Genomic DNA, 19,232 nt, shown 5'->3' on the forward strand with positions numbered 1-19,232 from the left:
GTGCCCCATTTCAAAGAAGCAGATGCTGGAAAGATGCCTCCATGCTTAAGAGATGGTTTGAGTGTAATGGCAGGATCTCAGTTAATTTCTCTCAGCACTCCACAATTAAGGATACATCTTCCCATTAATCTCCATTTTTAACATTTATTTTCTTCACTGTTTTCCCCCTGGAATTAAACCTAAACAAATGATAACCTTATAAACTATGGTTATTATACCTGTTTAGTCCTTGAATCTTTTAAACATCCTCATTATACTGTACACTAATGTAATGCTCACCCCCTCCCTATATATTTATTATCATTATCATTATTATTATTAAGATTTATTACTTGCCTCTCCTCGGGTAATGGACGAGTAATTTTTCATCCATCCATCATATACCACCCTCCCTTTCGGCTCAGGGTGGCTTATATTATAACTCTCATATCTATCATTGTATCTGAAGCAATGTGCATGCACACTCAAGTTTATACCTTGAATAACACTTTGTGGGTCTTAAAGGAATATTCCTAGTAGCCATTATCAGCAATTAAGTTAGTATCTTAAATAGGAATATTTAAAACATTTGTTATGGGGATCATTTGTTTGAAGTAGTCGGGGAACATGTTCTCTTTCATGATTTTCAAGATATGGTAATCCTAAAGTGTATTGAACGTCAAGGAAAACTTAAACCTCCACTATACCAAAGTACATCGTTGCACTTAAATGGCAATCTTCAGCTCCACTTTGTAAAAGCTTTGCGCTCCGCCAAAGCCAAAATCTACGAGAAAACGGAAGTCAGGCAAGGCCGATTTCTCTCCTTTTCCGCTTCATCTCTATGGTTGTCGCGGGATTTCCGGCGCAGAGACCCATCTATTTACAGGTGAGCCTCTATGGTCCGCAGCCGGCTGTTTGACCTCCCTCTCTCTCGCCCGCTCTCCTTTTCCTCAGGTGAGCATGCGCAAGGGCTCGGCGTGCCATAGCAACCAAAGCAGTCGACAGTAGCAACCGGAATCATCATAATGGTGTGTCCGCTCGCAGGCGGCGGGGGAAAGGAAGCGGCGAGAAGAGGGGCCTGGAGCGGGGAGGGGGGATAAGGAGGGATATCTTCTCGGAGGGCGGATCCTGGGGGGAGGGAGAAGGTCCCTTTGGGGAAACCGGGAATCAAAGAGCTGCCTGGCACCAGAGCACGAGGCTTATTTACTTCGCTTCCCTGCCTGCCTGCCTGTCACTGCGCCCAGGTGGAGTTGGGGGGAAGCTGCCCTCGGAGAGAAGAGTTCGTGGGACAGTGGGAAGGGGGGTGTAGGGGGTGCCGTTCAGCATCACGCCAGGCAAAGGCTCGAGAAGCCAGAGCAAATCTGTCTCGCTTCTGTTGTCTCCCTGCGGCTTGCAGTGGGGGCTTCTGGAGTAAGCGTCATCGGTGAATTCTTGAGTTCATTCCCAAAATGACAATGGCTCCCTGGTTGGACTGTTTCCTAAGTGGGAGAGAAACCAGTGAATTGCGGGGTCAGGTGGTGCTGTAGGATGTTTTTTTCTTGGCAAAATAGGCTTTGTATGCCCCAGCTGTTGCTGCTAAGCCTTCCCATGTCACTTCAGCTGTGAGATCTCTGAGCGGCCTTAAGGCAAGCCAGGCTCAGTTTCAGCATGGGGGAAATAAAACTGACCTAGTTTAGAGGATGTTGGAGTAATGCTTAAGCAACAGGGAGCCTTCTGGCACCTTAAAGAGAAACCATTATATGGAGTCATTAGATGTTACAAGCCAGAGTGCATTTTCCCTGAGGTAATCACCTTGGGATAAATGCACACTATGAGTACAGAAAGAAGAAATGTATTATAAAAGCAGCTTAGAAAACCAAGCAGTGCAAAAGATAGTAGAAGGTATGTTGCACTACTATGAAGAGTTTGAATTGATACAAAATCCAGCTGGTGTGTGTGTGAAATAATGTATTTGAAAGGCTCTGAACACTAAATTGTGGTCTGTGCTAAGTATTAATTAATAAATGGCCTCTGAGGCAACACAGAATGCTTTCTTTGATGTTTAAATTCTTATGTAATCCTAACACTTTATTGTTTCACAGGAAGGGCATTCTTTGGAAGAAAGACTTGAATAGTTCATGCAGACTATTCATTATCCAGGAATCGTCTTGAGTGTTAGGAATCTCCTTCAGTAGAATGGTAAATCAGTATTTTGAAGAGATCTTTATATATAATCTGTGTTAATAAGATTGACTGAAATTTCCATTCATGGAACATTATTTAAGGTGCATCAAAATAATAAAGTCTAGAACATGAATGTGGCTGTGGTGTGTGGTTATATGCTCTGCTCTGTGCATTGAGGAGCTCTTTGTTATATTATAAAGCAACAGTTATTCAGAGCAGCACAACTAACAGCCTGACTATTTGCAGGGTTTAACTAGTGCAACTCACAGACTGCATAACAACTTAATGCACCATTTTTTAAAAAGCACAAATATGTGGTGTTGCTGTGAGCAATCTACAGAGAGTTATCCAATTGAACAATGAAGTTTAATACACCAGAAGCCTTTTTATTAGAAACCTTTTCTATGTTCAATCTTTTATCCCTTTTCTTGCGAAGAAATTCAGTTATATTGCAGATGTATTTTGTGCAACCATTATCTCTGTGTGGGAATATACATAATTTTATGAAACAGTGAATTGTTTTAATCAGTATCAAGTTTTCTCTTGTAAAGAGTTCCAAATTGATTGCAAATGCACATTTTTTATTGTTTTGGGTTGAAAAAATAAATTTTCTGCTGTTCATAGGTAGTTTATTTTAGAAACTTTGGCATGATGATTATCTTCAAATGAGACAGATCAGCCTTGTCAGATGTAATTATATGAGCCCCATGGCTTTTAGTGATTTGTCCCAGAATCTGTCATATCTTCATGTAAATAAATATGCTTGTCAACTGCATGAAGCAATATAATTTAGTTTGTGATTCAGTCATCAATTTGGTTGTAAAATGTGCCAGGGTTTTAAAGCAACCTGGAATGAAATGTAAGGAACAGCAATGGCCTTCTTATATATTATTACAGAGAAAACTTGAAATATATATCTGTTCTTATGTATCTATAGCCTTTACTTTTTTGATTCAGGACTGAAAAGGCTCTGGCTCTGGTTGGGGCCAGATGTCCTTTTGGGCCAGGGATCCCCAGTTTTGTTACTATTGTAAATGGCCTCCATTGACAGGGAGGTGTCAAAGGTCATGCCCAGATTCCTAGCAGCTTGTGCAGTCATTAGCTGCACACCGTCTAGGCACGGCAATCATGCTTCCTCACCCAGTCCTTTCATACCCAGCAACAGGACCTCTATTTTGGTGGGGTTGAGTTTCAGACAACTCTGCTTGGGCTAGACCTGTCACTGCTTCCAAACTTCTGGCAAATGTTTCAGGGGGAAGTCCAGCTGACGGTCCATTAGGAAGTAGAGCTGGGTGTTACCTGCATATTGATGACATTCCAGCCCAACCCCCCCCCCACTAACTAGACTAGAGGGTGCACAAAGATGCTAAATAAGATGGGAGAGAGAACCACAGCCTTGCGGCACTCCACAGGAGAGTTGGCAGCCTCACAACTGACTCCCACTGCAATCCTCTGTCTGCGGCACTGGAGGAAGATCAGCCATAGGAGGACTGTCCCTTGTATACATGTTGGCACGGCGGTGAGCAAAAGATTTGTGATCTACCATGTCAAACACTGCTGTGAGATCCAGCAGCATGAGCAGCACCAATCCGCCTCTGTCCAGCTGCCGTCAGAGGTCATCGATCAAGGTGACCAAAGGTGTCTCCACCCCATAGCCAGGACGGCAGCCAAACTGGAATGGGTCAAAAACCAAAGCTTCCTCTAGGTATGCCGGGAGTTGGCCTGCAGCCACTCTTTCAACAACCTTGGCCAGATGCGAGATAAGGCGGTAGTTAGTCAAGTCCCAGAGGTCCAGCAATGTTTTTTTTTTCAGTAGGAGCCAAGCCACTGCCTCTTTTGGCCTCTTTGGGAATTCCCTGGTAAACAGGGAAAGATTGATTATCTCTCAGAGAGAACCTCCTATGCTCTTGTCACTCATTTTAAGCAACCAAGAAGGACAGGGATCTAATGGGCAAGTGGGCTTCACTGGCATTAGAAATGTATCCAGTTTGGTCAGCAAGAGCCATCTGAAGCTATCAAACACCCTCCTTAAAGGCAGCAAAGGGTCCTCCAGTTCCCATTCTGTATCAACCGTGGCAGGGAGGTCATGATGGAACGTCGAGACCTTATTCACGAAACATGGTTTCAGTCTGTGTATTTTATACTTTGGTTTTTTGTCCTTTTTTCTATTTTTAACCTTAGTATCAGTTTAATTAATGCATACTAAAATTAAAATTGCAGACCCTATATTGCTATCCTAAGAAGAGAGCTACACCCTTCTAAGCCCACTTACTTCAATGGATTTAGAAAAACTGTATTTAGGCTTTCATACTAAAACTATAATGAATCAGAGCTAGAGTTGGAAAGTAAAATGCATTCTACAGTGGACAGTGTATTATCCATTGCAAGCAAAGCCTTCAGAATGCAACCCTCGAGGAGATCTTCTATCGTACAAGTTGCACATGTGCTAAACATGATGACACACATGACGGTGTGTATCCCAAAAAAGCAGAGTGTAATTCCCATGACTTCTAAGACTAAGAACCACAGGCATATGAAGTTCTTAGCACTTGGCTGAAATTGATGTCAGCATCTTTTTATACCTGGATCTTCCAGTTTAGCTATGGTATATTCACACTATGAAAAGTATTCCATTTTTCCAATTTTGATTAAAGAATTTTTAATGGACTCCAGCATTGTACAACATTTTAAATAATCAGCCATTTTATTGAAACTTGTCTTTCTTCGACAAGAGAAATAATATAATATTAATATTGCAGCAAATACATCTATTTAAGTATGATTGGCTTCAAACTGATTAAACCACTGATTGGACTGCTGATATGTCTGTTATTTGTTTAGGCAAAAGCAACGACTATTAAGGAAGCACTAGCTAAATGGGTAAGTAGAAACGTGGTTATATAATGGCATGGATGGATATTCTGTCTGGAGAAAGTGGCTTCAGCTGGTTTTCTAGGTACTTTATTTTGCAATGGCATAAAGATAATAGTTGGTGAGAAATGTGTGCCTGAAAAAATCTATACAATACAGAGTTTGTTGATTCCATTGACTTATGCTGTGTAATCCACATTGAGTCAAAGTGAGAGAGGCTGGGTATTAATATTGTACGTAAATAAAGTTTTCCATTCTGCTAAAGGTGGTACAATCTCTTGATGGTAAAAGGGTCCTCTGGCAGTGGAGATTCCTTTAGTGGCAGCAGACTGTACCTTACAAGTGGGAACCCACACGGATTTCTGGGGGTCATTTCATTTCCCCCTCCCCCATTATTTTCCCCTTTCCTGGAGGCCCTAGCCTTTCCCCAGTTACTGCGTACTTTTGTCCTTCTGTACACAATAGCCAACCTACTTCTATCTGCCTCCCTTTTAGCTCCCTGCTCCACAGCTTCCACCTAGGAAATCTGAGACACAGTTATGTGGCACCAGTTGCTGGGCCATGCTGATATGCCAAACTCTTACATTGTTAAGTCACTGAAGTTTTAGATTTGAGTTGTTGTATATTACTATTGCTAGTACTAATTTTTTCTACAGCTGGTGCTCAATAATATTTATATAGCATCTGTAATTCTAAAGATTGTTCCATACTCAGATAGTACATAAAGGTATCCCCTCTGTGCAAGCACCGGGTCATGTCTGACCTTGGGGTGACGCCCTCTAGCGTTTTCATGGCAGACTCAATACGGGGTGGTTTGCCAGTGCCTTCCCCAATCATTACCGTTTACCCCGCAGCAAGCTGGGTACTCATTTTACCGACCTCGGAAGGATGGAAGGCTGAGTCAACCTTGAGTCTGCTGCTGGGATCGAACTCCCAACATCATGGGCAGACAGCTTCAGACAGCATGTCGCTGCCTTACCACTCTGCGCCACAAGAGGCTCTTAGATAGTACATAGTCAGTGCTCAAATACTTAGGCAAGACACAAAAGCAATATTAATCAAGGTTTTGTATGGTTGTACCCTATCACTCTGTTTAGCTAAGGTGGTTCATTCAATGGGTGTTAAGCACATCCCACCTGTAGATGAGTTTCTTGGATCAGTGGGACATACCTTAAATTATGTGAACTGCCATGAGCCAGAAATACTGAGAGGGGTGGTGTAGACATTTAATCGTAAATAAATAATATAAAATGCTACACTTTAGCTGAATAAAACAGATGGATCTTATGATGAATCTGATGGCAACAGAGCCAGCATGGTTTAGTGGTTAAGGGTGGTGGCCTTCAATTTGGAGAGCTGGGTTTGTTTCCCACTGCTCCACATGCAGCCAGCTGGGTGACACTGTGCCAGTCATAGTTCTCTCAGAGCTCTCTTTCTCATCTACCTCACAGGGTGTCTGTTGCGTGGAGAGAAAGGGAAAGTGATTGTAAATCAATCTGAAATTCCTAGGGGTAGTGAAAGCAGGGTATAAAAACCAACTCTTCTTAGATGAGGCTAGGCAAACATTAGGCTGTGGTGCAGAAGTGGATATGGGAGGCAAAATGATAGATTTATACAGATGGCAATACATATCCACAGATGGCACGGCAGGATAGAAAACCTCAGAGATAGCAGTGGGATTAGGAGGTGAAGGAGACTTTAGGTAAGAACTTTGGTGGAATCCCGGAAGAGAGCAGAAAAGAAGAATGAAGGCTAGCGGAGTAGAGAGGTGAGGGTATTAAAGTAGGAATCAGAAATATGACTTGGAGAATGGCAAGAAGCCAGTGTGGAGAGGGATATAGTCAGGGGAATTGTCCTACTGCAACCTCCTGCCTAGATGGTTAAGACCGCTTGAACACTCACACAATCAGCTGCCTTATACTGCACCTGACCATTGAACCCATCAAAATCAGTATTGCCTACTGAGACTGGCATCAGCTCTCCAGGCCTTAGACAGGTCTTCCACATCTCTTTCTGCCTGATTATTTTATAGCTGAAGAAGCCAGTATTGAACCTGGGGATTTTTACATGCAAAGTAGAGGCTCTTCTACTGAGCCACAGGCCCCTCCCCCTTGTTTCGCATATTTTCTGCAGCTGTCCTCTTTTCTCATATAATAGGCCTTTGCAATCTTACCACCAAGAACTCAGTCCCTTTTTCAAGAAAATAAAATTCTCCAGTCCTGTAGGTGATGTTTAAATTACTTACTTTAGTGGCTTTCCTAATTTTCTTCTTCATTTCAAAAAAAAGCAAACTTTCCCCTCCATGTATTGTGTTTACTAGTACTATTTAACATTCAGTTTAAAGAGATGTGCCTCTTATCAGACATATGTCTACAGAAGTAATAACTGCAAGTATTTTAGCTAGATTTTAAAGATGACTATATATATATGTGGGCTATTTGTTCCTATTTTTAGGAGATCCATTTTAACATTGGGTTTTTTTCTTAGTCTGTAACAAAAAGGAGAAAATATCCTGACCCAAGTCTAGAACAAACCTCCCCCCCCCCCAAAAAAAAGGTCAAAATAAGGAAAATATGCTCAAGCCTCTAGAGGGTAGAACGTAATGTAAAATTGAATATTAATATTTATTAAAATTAAAAAGCCAAGGTTTAAAGTATATAGCCTTGTTAAAGTCCATGTGTACATTCATACTAGAAGAAGAAGAGCTGGTTCTTATATGCCGCTTTTCCCTACCCGAAGGAGGCTCAAAGCGGCATACAGTCGCCTTCCCATTCCTCTCCCCACAACAGACACCCTGTGGGGTGGGTGAGGCTGAGAGAGCCCTGATATCACTGCCCGGTCAGAACAGCTTTATCAGTGCTTTGGTGAGCCCAAGGTCACCCAGCTGGCTGCATGTGGGGAGTGCAGAATCGAACCCGGCATGCCAGATTAGAAGTCTGCACTCCTAACCACTACACCAAACTGGCTCTACTAATGGCTCCACTGACCAGATGCGTTTCAGCATGGCCTTCTTTATTAGTGGTCAGGCATAAATAGAATAGCATACATAAAATACAGGAAAAGAAATATTAAATATACAGTAGACTCCTTTACATACAACAATATGAAATGTTTATTATTTAGGACACTAAGGATCATTCGATTCTATGGTTCAGATAGCCAGATTAAATTCTTTGGGGCCTCCTGTGTTTTATTATTATTATTACTATTATTACTATTATCATTATTATTATTATGACTAGTAAAAGAGCCCATTGTATCCTAAATACAATGGGCGCTAGGAGGCAATGGGAGAGTAAAAGAGTTCTTACCCGGCGCTGGGTTTTCTGACTGGCGGCCATTTTTAGGGGCGGCTTGATGGCGGCGTCGGCGGCTTGATCGGCGGCGTTGGAGGCGGCTTAACGGCGGAGGCGAGGGCTTGATCGGCGGCAGCAGAGGCTTCAGCAGAGGCGGCTTTACAGTGAAGTCTTGAGCCCCACTCACAAGGAAGCAACTGCGAGCCGCGCTTCGCGCGGCTCGCAGTTGCTTTCTTGAGCGGCGGCTTGACGCGGCGAGAGGCGCTTTGCGCCTCTCGCCGCGCCAAGCCGCCGGCCAGGAAGCAACTGCGAGCCGCGCTTCGCGCGGCTCACAGTTGCTTCCTTGTGAGTGAGCGGCGGCTTGACGCGGCAAGAGGCGCTTTGCGCGCCAAGCCGCCAGCCAGGGAGCCCCCGGCAGCCGCGCTAGTAGTAGATAGGGCGCTAGTAGTCGAGCCTGGCGAAGATAGAAAAATGCCTGGCCAGCTACCTGGTTAACCTGTGCCTCGAGTGTTAGTGAGTTAGTTTCTAATGAAGAGCCTCTTGTGATGCAGGGTGGAAAGGTAGCCAACATGCTGTCTGAAGCTCTGATCATGAGGCTGGGAGTTCGATCCCAGCAGCCGGCTCAAGGTTGACTCAGCCTTTCATCCTTCTGAGGTCGGTAAAATGAGTACCCAGCTTGCTGGGGGGTAAAACGGTCATGACTGGGGAAGGGAATGTCAAACCACTCTGTATTGAGTCTGCCAAGAAAACGCTAGAGGGCGTCACCCCAAGGGTCAGACATGACTCGGTGCTTGCACAGGGGATACCTTTACCTTTACCTTATGTTTCTAAAGCAGGTCCTGGTCCAGATGAGCACTTCCATTGTCTAGTGAATGTCCTATAGGAGCCAGCCTTTCTCCAAAGTATGCTGAGGTCATTCCCTGCCCCCCTTGCTGAATGTTAATTTTCTCATTCATATTCACTCGAGTTGATATGCAACTAAGTGTCATAGAAAATACAAACTAGAAGGACCTGATTTATATTTTCTGTTCACCTAGTTTAAATGTTTTAGTTGTCTTTTCTGTCTTTCTCTCTTTGTTAGGAAGAAAAAAATGGTCAGAAGCCATCAGAGGCCAAGGAAGTAAAACTTTATGCCCAGATTCCTCCTATAGAGAAGATGGATGCATCTCTTTCATCTCTTGTTAACTGCGAGTAAGTTCTGTATAGTGAAAGAAAGAGGGGAAACCATCTTAGTGTGGAAATAAATTATTTGTGCTTAGAATTCTTTTCATATTTATTTCTAATACTTTTTGAGATAGACCTCTTGGTTCAGACATCTTTGTTCCAGCACCTACTTTTTCTTCATACACTTAGTTTCAATTCTGGCATTTATTTATTTAGAACACTTATGAATTGCCTTTTCACCCAATAAGCTCTCAAGACTCCCCCTGTAAAACATGGTTTGTGAAAAACATGCCACATCCTGTACAGATGTTACCATGGATGCATGCACATCTGTCCCGTAAGAAAGAGACAATGCATTTTCACTTTACAAATGAACCCAGAGACGAGTATCTGGATAAACATGTACAATGTACATGTGTTCACTGTAACTTATGAACAGGGCTTCCAGTCTCTACATATAGTGGCCTCTGAGTACAGAGCAGTGATCATAACTATCTCTTGTAAATTCTGACATTGTGCCAAAACGTTATTAGCACTGATTTTGGTTTGCCGACCAACTATGCTTCATTAGTTCAGACAAATTAAACTGTAATTTAGCTACTTTTAACTGTGTTTTGGCATAATATCTTATTTGAACAATAGTCCATGTTCTTCTATTTTAAATTTATTTCACTTAACAGCAAGGACTCCCCCATATATATTGTTACGGCTGCTGTCTGAATCCTTTATCATGACCCAAAGAAATAGAAAATGATATAACAAAAGAAAACCTGTTCAGAAAACTTAACCATTATAAGTAATGTAATCAACAGAAAATAAGTATGTGAAATTCTTTTCTGTTGGACCATTTTCCCATATTCCTGAGATCAAGTGAGTTTTACTTACAGTGCATTGGGAGAAATTGCTTCTAACTCTGCTGTGATTCCAAGTTGCAATATCCAATAGATAATGATGGAACTCATTTTTTTTCTTTCTCTGGCAAGCCAATATATACAGGATAAACTAAACAATTGATTCAGAGTCCATGGAAACCCTCTTTTTGCATAAAGAATTTCAGCACCTATGAAAGTTAGTTAATGTACAACTTTTACAAATTAGGTACAAACCAACACAGGTGAATGAAGAAGGATTGTTGTAGATGGGGCTGCTAAACCCTACATGAATGGTAAAGTGGGCATTCCACATGCAGATCTCCCAATGAACACTTGATAAAATGCTTGTTTCCTTCCATGCATCTCCTTGTGGATTTACTAGGGGCTTAAGCTCAGTCAACCCCTTTGTAACAGATTTGAAGCCCAAATCACTGCACAAATAGGCTCCTCAATGGGTTGTGTGATGAAAGAAAGAATCGGTAGTCCAGGAAAATGTTATTTGTAGGGAAATAACTTACTGCTTCAGCATTAAGTTCCCATATTTGTGTTAACATACAGTTTTTTGTCTTCCATGTAAAAGAAAGCTGTCCTTATCTACAAACTGCATTGAAAAAATCGCCAACTTGAATGGACTGAGTAAGTAATAAATGACAGATCAGTGCATAGATTATAGATGCTTTTTAATATGTATCTTCAGTGACTCAGATTTGCTGACTTCATTAACTCCAAACCTTTATGAGCAGTAAGTTATCTGGCATCAGTTATACTGACTGACTGTAGTAGAAAACATAGAAACAACTCCAAATCAAGTCAATTTTAAACAATCTAACACCTTCAATGTAATAGTATTTTAAGAAGACTTTTCTGTGGGATGAACCTGTGCTAACAAAATAGATGGGAATGATTTCATCTATCTTATTCTCCTTATCCTGTCTCTGTGTAATTATTATGTTTTAGTTTTTAAATGTAAATAATTACTAGTTTCTTTTAAAAGTTGGAATGAACAAGCAGCTTATAATTCAGTTATCAAGTATGTTTCTTTTTCTGAGAGCTAATTTCTGAACAAAGTATCTTAGCTTTGCTTAGTGCTTTTGATTAAACAAACCCATGTTCCTGTATTCCGTTTGTTGGCAACTGAAACAGACTATGGGGCCAATTGTCATATCATAGCAGACATGCCATAATCTTCAATTTCAGGCTTTTTAAAAAAGTATATGAAGAACTATCTTGGCAAAACTAGGAATTATCTTCTCAGCATAATCTATTTATAGGCCAATTTATATGATAACTGATGTCTTCATCATTCATGCTGAATCAATAAAATCTGTCAGCTGGTAGTGATTCTGTTGTGTGAGAGGGTAACTGGTAAAGAAATGTGTTTTGGATAGCTTTGTTCCAGAGTAGTTCTGTTCTTTGTCTGATCTGTGCTTGTTCTGATCTGTGTTTTGGGCTAGTTCCTTCAAAGTGCCTTCTTGGGCAGAGTTATGATAATCTAATCCAGTCATTCTAAACCCTTTAAAATCAGTGGACCTAGACTGGAACTACTGGATTATATTGTTAACCCTCTTCCTGCCTACTTAAGAGGAGGAGGGGGAAAGTTGTGATTTGCTGACAATCAGGTAAAGCACTGTTTTTCCCAGATTCATATTGTGTCTGTTCTTCTCATTTCGATAACCAATATGTATCATCTGGGTAGCATTGATTAGTATTAGACTATCAGGGAACTTCACTGGACAACATTGAAAAGGGTATTCTATATTAAATTATTTGCTTTCAAGCCTCATTTATTACAATACTTTGGGCAGAAACAGGTGACTACTGCTTGTATGGTTGCTTTGGAAAATGCCCAATAAAGCAGTTATTACTACATAGGAAGCTACTCATCTGACCTGTGGCCTTGTTCTGTAACTGTAGTGATGCTTACTGCAGGGCCAGAACTTATAAGTGAATAGCTAGCCGCAGAGCTGGTGTAAGTACATGGGAAAATTTTATGCAGCCATTTAATTCTGTTCTGTCTTGGCTGTGTCTTTTTCCTTTGCACAGCTGGAGCAATATAAATCATCCCTGGGTTTATTTGTCTTGGACTTGTATTAAGTTTTCCCATTGTTTAAATAACCAATGATGTAAAGAAATACCAATTTTATTTCTATTGCAGAAAACTTGAGGATATTGTCATTGGGAAGAAATAACATAAAGAATCTTAATGGGCTGGTATGTTATATATCCCGTATCTTAATTTGATGATTCCACTAAGATGGTAACTACCTATACTGTTACAAAGTGGTAAAAGCATGAACACTGTAAACACCAGAATAGCTGTGTTTCCTCACTAATGACATTGTCTCCAGAGAATCTTCTCTTCAGTTCACAGCTCTGAGCACTGTGGATTAGCTGTGAAAGAAAGGGGGGGGGGGTCCTCAGGTTCACTTTGGTGTACTGGTACTTCTGTATCAATGTAATAGAGGGCTACACCATATACCATAGGAATAGTGTATGCTGATGCTATCTACGGCTGCTCCACCACACAGAGTAGGGGGTCCAGTTTTGCCCCAAGTTCCAAAGATGATTATTATTATTATTATTATTATTATTATTATTATTATTATTATTATTATTATTATTATTATTATTAGATTTATAGCCCGCCACTCCCTTGCGGCTCGTGGCGGGTAACAATATCGCAATTCCCCATTAAAACCCCATAAAACAATAATAACATTGCCAATATTGCCGGCATGGCAAGAATGGCAACTCAACTCCCCCCCCTCCCTCCCACTACTAGCGGGTGGAGAGGAGGTCCTGATGATGTTTTGCTTCGGGTCCAGAACCCGAGTCCCCGGGGGAGGCATAGATCTATTATCAGCCCCGGCCTCAACCATAAACCTGGCGGAAGAGCTCCGTCTTGCAGGCCCTGCGGAATGTTGAAAGATCCCGCAGGGCCCGCAGCTCTCCCGGGAGCTCATTCCACCAGGTCGGGGCCAGGACCGAAAAGGCCCTGGCCCTGGTCGAGGCCAGGCGTGCTTCCCTAGATGCTGACTTATTGGTGTTTTACCTCCACAGTTGTTAGGAACAATCTTAATGGGGGAGAGGGTACAGAGCTGAACATCTTTTTACTGTGAAGCTGAGTTCTTCCCTAGATTGATTGCAGATGGAACTTTCATATAGAACCTCCACACACAGTTCTATATTTCCCCTTTAAGTCATAGCAAAGGAGGTTTTTTTTTGCTCCAGTTTAAATGGGAAAGCCCTGGGTGCTCCAGGAGTGATTCTCAAGGGTTACTGACAGGGAGGACACAGCATTAATGTCAGTGCCAATTGTTGTACCCAGTATGTCACCTTACCAAATATCTTCCTTTCGAGTGTCTGGATTTCAGATTATTTTGTCTTCTTTGCGGGGGGATGTAAGGCATAGGTCATTAGCACAGCATATATGAGACTCTCTCAAAACAGTGCAGAGTTGGTGGAGTTGGCTGAGAAACTACATTAATGTAATATGTAGATCTCCTTACCCATTCATCGGTCTTAAATCAATCCTGCATTAGGGTTTTGATTTTCTTGGAAATTAGTTATCCTTCTTCTCATTTAAGCTTCTCTCAGCATGCAACCTGGTGGGCAGCATGAGCTCCAGAGGAACTTTTTGTTTTGTTTTGCTGATGTACAGTTAAGAAGTCAGAAAGACTGTATGCATAATAGAAGCGTTAGAGCATATTTTTCTGAGATGTATTACTGTCTTTCAGGAAGCAGTTGGAGATACATTAGAGGAGTTATGGATATCATACAACCAGATTGAGAAATTAAAAGGACTTCATGTGATGAAGAAGCTGAAGATTCTCTATATGTCCAATAATCTGGTGAAAGACTGGGGTAAGCCAGAGTCATTAGTCTGAAACTTTTTGTGGTGAGATCTTTGTGAATTCATATTTCAGTAATTAGGTTCCAAGGAACATATGTAGGTGTATCAATTTGTTCCTGAAGTGGTAAAGATGTGCAGCTTCATCCTAAGACATTGGTGCTGACTACTATGTTCATGCTACGGAGGGGAAATAATAGACCCCCCCCATTAAAGTTCTCAAAGCATACCAGTTCTATTGGAATCCCTAGTAACTTATTGCAGTGCACCAATTATGGCACAATGCTCCTGTGACAGACAGGCAGCGATGCAGCTGCAGTGCACATTGACACTGTCGGGTTCCCTGTTCGTCCACAACCATGTTGCAGAAGGACATCCCAGGCACATCTGGGTTTTAGTATTATCAAAGCTGATTACATAGAAATGGGCTGTTCACACTGATTGGTTGTCCCAGAAGCCAATTATTTTGGTAGGCAGACCCCTTCCCACCATTCCCCTACTGCACCCAGAGGCGTTAGTAATGCTAGAGACCTCTGTTAATCTTAGTAACGTGCACCTATCCTCCTTGTCCCTTCATCCAGATTGCATGGCTTGTTAGGTGCCAACAGCTATAAGGAGACCATGCAGCTCAGAGGGCCTACCTCTCTTTGGGACGCTTGGCAGAGTTCATGGGGAGGGGAAACAATTTCAGCAGCTTCCACTTACTTACCTGAGTAGGATGCATTGCCCTTGAACCCCTAATTGGAGGAGGGGAGGATCCTGTTGCATGTTTATGGCCTGAGGTATAGTAACTGCATGGGTTCCAATCCGAGCATTGTTGCAATTGTACTGCAGCAGTGTTTGGTCTCATGCGTAACTGTTTGTGCTAAGTGCCCTTTCTGTTGGTGAGTGTTCTAATAGTGGTGTTGCTGTAGGGAGAGGGGAAGTTGCATAAAGGTCCTCTGAGACTTCAAAAAGACGTGCTAGGGTTGTTGCTGCTGTAGTGGAGCACCAGTGCTAGAGGTGTGATGGTGGCTGCTTCTCCCCTGCTGCCTTCTACGTGCATGGCATGCTGGCATGGCTTTGCAGTAACACATCTGTAGATTCACCAGGGCATCTTCAGCACCTGCTAACCTGTCTAGATTTTTTTATGACACAGACATTAGGTACTGTTCAATGATGGGTTTAAGTTTGGTGCCCTGAATATTAACAAGAAGCCTTCAGTATGTAAGCAAGATTTCTCAAATCTTTAGCAAATATTAATGGTGTGAGGAATATGGAAGTGTAGTAGAGTAGTCTCCAGTGTGTACTTTCCCACTTACGATAGCACAATACTGTACAGTGGAAATGCTTCTTTTAGCAGCTGCAGGTCACCCGTGCTGGCATGGAAGCAGAGTTTTGCTGCAGCCTTTCTTTTTGTTTCATGACATACTGCTTCCATTCTGACTCTACCTTCTTGTGGTTGCAGCGGAGTTTGTGAGGCTGGCAGACTTGCCACTGCTGGAGGACCTGGTGTTTGTAGGCAATCCTCTGGAAGAGAAATACTCTGCTGACTCCCAGAGTGCTTGGGTTGAGGAAGCCACCAAGCGAGTGCCCAGACTGAAGAAACTTGATGGTGAGAGCGGACTGGCATTCAACAGATGAGACAGCGTACTTATGACTCCCTTTTCCCCAGGCATCATCACTTTGGGTCTTAGTGACTGTTTCTTCCATGATCAGAGATTCTGTACATTGTAGTTAGTAAGTTTGATACAGCACTATGGCCAGATACATTTTCTCAAACAGAGATACAATCATTTACTGAAATACAGTATAGAAAGTAAAAGAATCTCCAAATTTAAAATTACAAAATGCAGATTTAAAATTTAATAACAAAACTCCTCTAGATCACCACTGATATAGGTTCAGCTGCCTTCCCCTTGCAACCTGTTTGACTATGGGGGCCTTCCCACTCCATAGGAGGAATCTGACTTTTCCTCTGCTCATGCTCTCAGGGGCATCTCTGAATAGAGGAAGAATAAACCTGTTCCTTTCAGATGTAAAAGAAGGGCACCTAAGAAGCACATGTTCAAGGAACTTGTAGTTATTATATTGTGGAATCCCTCCCCATCCCCAGTTGAGAACAAATGAATATTTTAGAAGGAATTCAACCCTTTACTTCAAATCCTGGGATCAGGAGACATTTTATGCTCTATTTCTAGGGTTTCGAAGATTATATTAGGCCTTGTACTTAAAGTGTGGTGGAATCAATGAAAATGGCAATGTATTGGAGTAATGTATTAAGCACGAGGAAATGCAGAATCTAGTTAGATGTGCTGGCATCTTAATTTGGGTCTTCCACTGACTCTCTGATTAAACTGCCTTCATAATTTTTCTTGTACTCTTGCACCTCAGTTCTAAGCTGCACTGCCAAATTGCCTTGTGAAATTCAGTCTGTGCTTTACAGTCTGCTTTCCTAAATTAAGTCAGAACTTAGCTAGAGGTTGGTTAATTGTGTTATGCACACTCCTTTTCCTCTGAAGTTTGCTAATATATATTTTTATCTTCTCCTTTCTTAAAGGTATTCCAGTTATTAAACAGGAAGAAGGTGAAGAAGGAGAAAACTAACACTGCTGTTCCTTCTTATCTGTTAAATTATCAGTGTATCTCCAGCCCTATACAGTATGTGAACCTTTTGAATAGCCTTTGAAGAAGATCCTGGGTGACATTTTTATCTGGCTCATCTCCTTTCTCACCCTAAGAGTTGTTTACCAAACGTCAGGGCAACAATGACATGGATAGACTGACCTGTGCTCTTGAAGATTTAGCTTTTTTCCAAAAACAGATTTATTTTATTTTTTAAAACTTATGTTCAGTCTTCCTAATTATGAACACATTTTCTAAAGCATTTGTTCAGTAGATTTTTAAAATTATTTGAAAAGTTTGGGGGGATGACAGTATTTCGTATTAAACCCTGTGTGTGTGTCTGTACACCTAAATCAAAAGTTTATTGTTACAGTTGTTCAGACCAAGTTATACAAACAAAATGCCTGTACATGTGTGATAAATCTGATATATCTTTTCTAATGAAATGACCTGAAACCCATCATGCTGTAAATATTTCACAGAGTCTCACCTTCTTTCCACCTGTTAAATTAATTATAGTTGTATAGGCATTGGTGTCAGTTTTGCCTGTTTCAAAAGGAAAGTCGTAGCAACAAAACGTTTTGCTAGTAGAAGGCTGAGAACTCACCCTGTTGAACTACATTGGAACCTTGAACTTTAACATTCTGGAGGTCATTCACTATTCTTTTTAAATTATATAGTATTATATGAAAGCAATGTATTTATTTTAGATTAATAATTTCTTAGGTTTGATTTGATACACTGGTTTGAGTTTTCCTTTATCTACTCTGTTTTAAGAAGGAAGAGATTTCAGAGCTGAACAACAGTTTATGCAGTTGCCATGAATGTTCCTGAATGGCCAAGTCCTTTTAGCACTCTGGCATCTGACTGTAATCTAAGGAGGGGCTGCAGCTGTCCAACTTGCAGTTTAGTTGGAAAAGTTTTGGTTTCAAGGCTCAGTTTTGATAAATCACAGCTGAAGGGACTGCAGTTCAAAAAGAAGGGAAAGATTGTGAGGACTGACAAGACCGGATGTGCTCTCTGCTCACATTCAGTATATTATACTCATTTAAACATATGCCCATATGCCAATATATTTGCACCACTGAAATTTTGAAACCCATTCTCAAAGAGAGCAATGAAGTAATGCTGTCTCCCAGAGGCAACATTTAACCTGTAATAGCTGGCAGTGCTCTTAGTTTCTCCTGCATCAGTAATTCCTATAACGGGATTTGGACTCTGACAATCAGTTTCTTTATTAAGGTGTGATATAATATAGAAGCATAAAAGCAAAGCGATTTAATGTGCATTGTCATGCACATACTCTGATCCCTTCCCCATAACTATTTGTACCTCACCCTTTGAGTAGCAGCACAGTTTAAAATATAGCATCTGCATAGAAACTGACTCCCTTCCCCATATATTTATTAGACATTTGTCAATTTTTTCTTCTCTAATTATTAAGATGTGATTTCTGCAGTTTACAATATGCTTAAGTGGAGAATTCTCCAGTTTTAGTCTTTTTGAGGAAAGAAGTGATCCCTGATAGATGCATCTAGACTAGAATTTGACTGTCATGTTGTTGAATTATTCTTTTTCTATGGTTATACCCTTCATTTTTAAATTCAAAATTAACCTCTAGATTAATTTATTGTCCCCATACTAGTTGTGTGCATGTGCCACTGACTTGATTTTTCCTCTTCCTAGAAAAATAAGCGTTTTAATTCCCAAGTATATTTCATGCTAATTATTTTGTAAAATGATGTTTGGTGTACAGAGGTTATTTTTTACAAAGTTTATTGCAAATCAGACTCTTGATGCTTGGCATTTTTCTCCCTAGGGTGATCTTTGTTCTAACCTTGCTTTCTCTGTTCCCCAGCAAAGACAGTAACCCTTTTGCTGACAGATCAGTTAGTCTCCTGTGGGTGAATGTTGGTATCTCCTGGCCCAGGGCTGGTGCATGTAGCATGAAAGCTAGTGAAACACTTTGTGGGAATTGTGTTCTGTACTCCAAGATGCATTAGTTAACTGGACTCCAGTTTGATTTCTCAGGAGACAGAGGAGAAGAGGTGGACAAGCAGCACAGAATGAGAGACTTTCTGTCTATTGGTAAGTCTCTGTCTATTGATAAGTCACAACACAAAAGTATTGCCTGCAAGTTTATGCATAGCCTCCCACAAGATTGACATATAAGAGTTTCCTCCAGGTGATTAGCCAGGAAAATTGGAACAGTCACTTCCCCCCCCCCCCCCCCGGCCCTCATTTCAGGCCACCAGTGTGCCTATATGGGCTATATAGGTATCTGTCAGTAGGGAGGGTAGTAAAATGTAGAAAGAGTCTAGTAAGTTTGTGAGCTTATTTGCACAGGTGGGATACAATTTGCTGTTTGTGACTGTCATTGATTATTTTAGTAGCCAAATTTTAAGCCTCTTATAAAATACATATTTCAATAAA

The 19,232-nt window shown here is 41.3% G+C and overlaps 1 protein-coding gene across 4 annotated transcripts; it reads left to right on the forward strand.

Annotated features, from left to right (window-relative positions):
• The first annotated feature begins 837 nt into the window (after window positions 1-837).
• DNAL1 (dynein axonemal light chain 1) lies at window positions 838-19,232 on the forward strand. 4 transcript variants are annotated; one of them, XM_077322719.1, is made up of 9 exons: window positions 838-933; window positions 2,061-2,157; window positions 4,984-5,022; window positions 9,391-9,500; window positions 10,926-10,981; window positions 12,501-12,556; window positions 14,083-14,209; window positions 15,643-15,789; window positions 16,735-19,232. In XM_077322719.1, the coding sequence occupies exons 2-9, from the start codon at window positions 2,155-2,157 to the stop codon at window positions 16,779-16,781; spliced, it is 585 nt and encodes a 194-aa protein (XP_077178834.1). In that variant the 5' UTR covers window positions 838-933; window positions 2,061-2,154; the 3' UTR covers window positions 16,782-19,232. The 4 variants fall into 4 exon arrangements, with proteins under 4 accessions (XP_077178834.1, XP_077178832.1, XP_077178833.1 ...); XM_077322717.1 differs by having other exon boundaries at window positions 863-1,007; XM_077322718.1 differs by lacking the exon at window positions 838-933 and adding an exon at window positions 1,089-1,223.

Source organism: Paroedura picta, chromosome 2, assembly GCF_049243985.1.
Source record: "Paroedura picta isolate Pp20150507F chromosome 2, Ppicta_v3.0, whole genome shotgun sequence".
In the NCBI taxonomy this organism is placed as follows: domain Eukaryota; kingdom Metazoa; phylum Chordata; class Lepidosauria; order Squamata; family Gekkonidae; genus Paroedura; species Paroedura picta.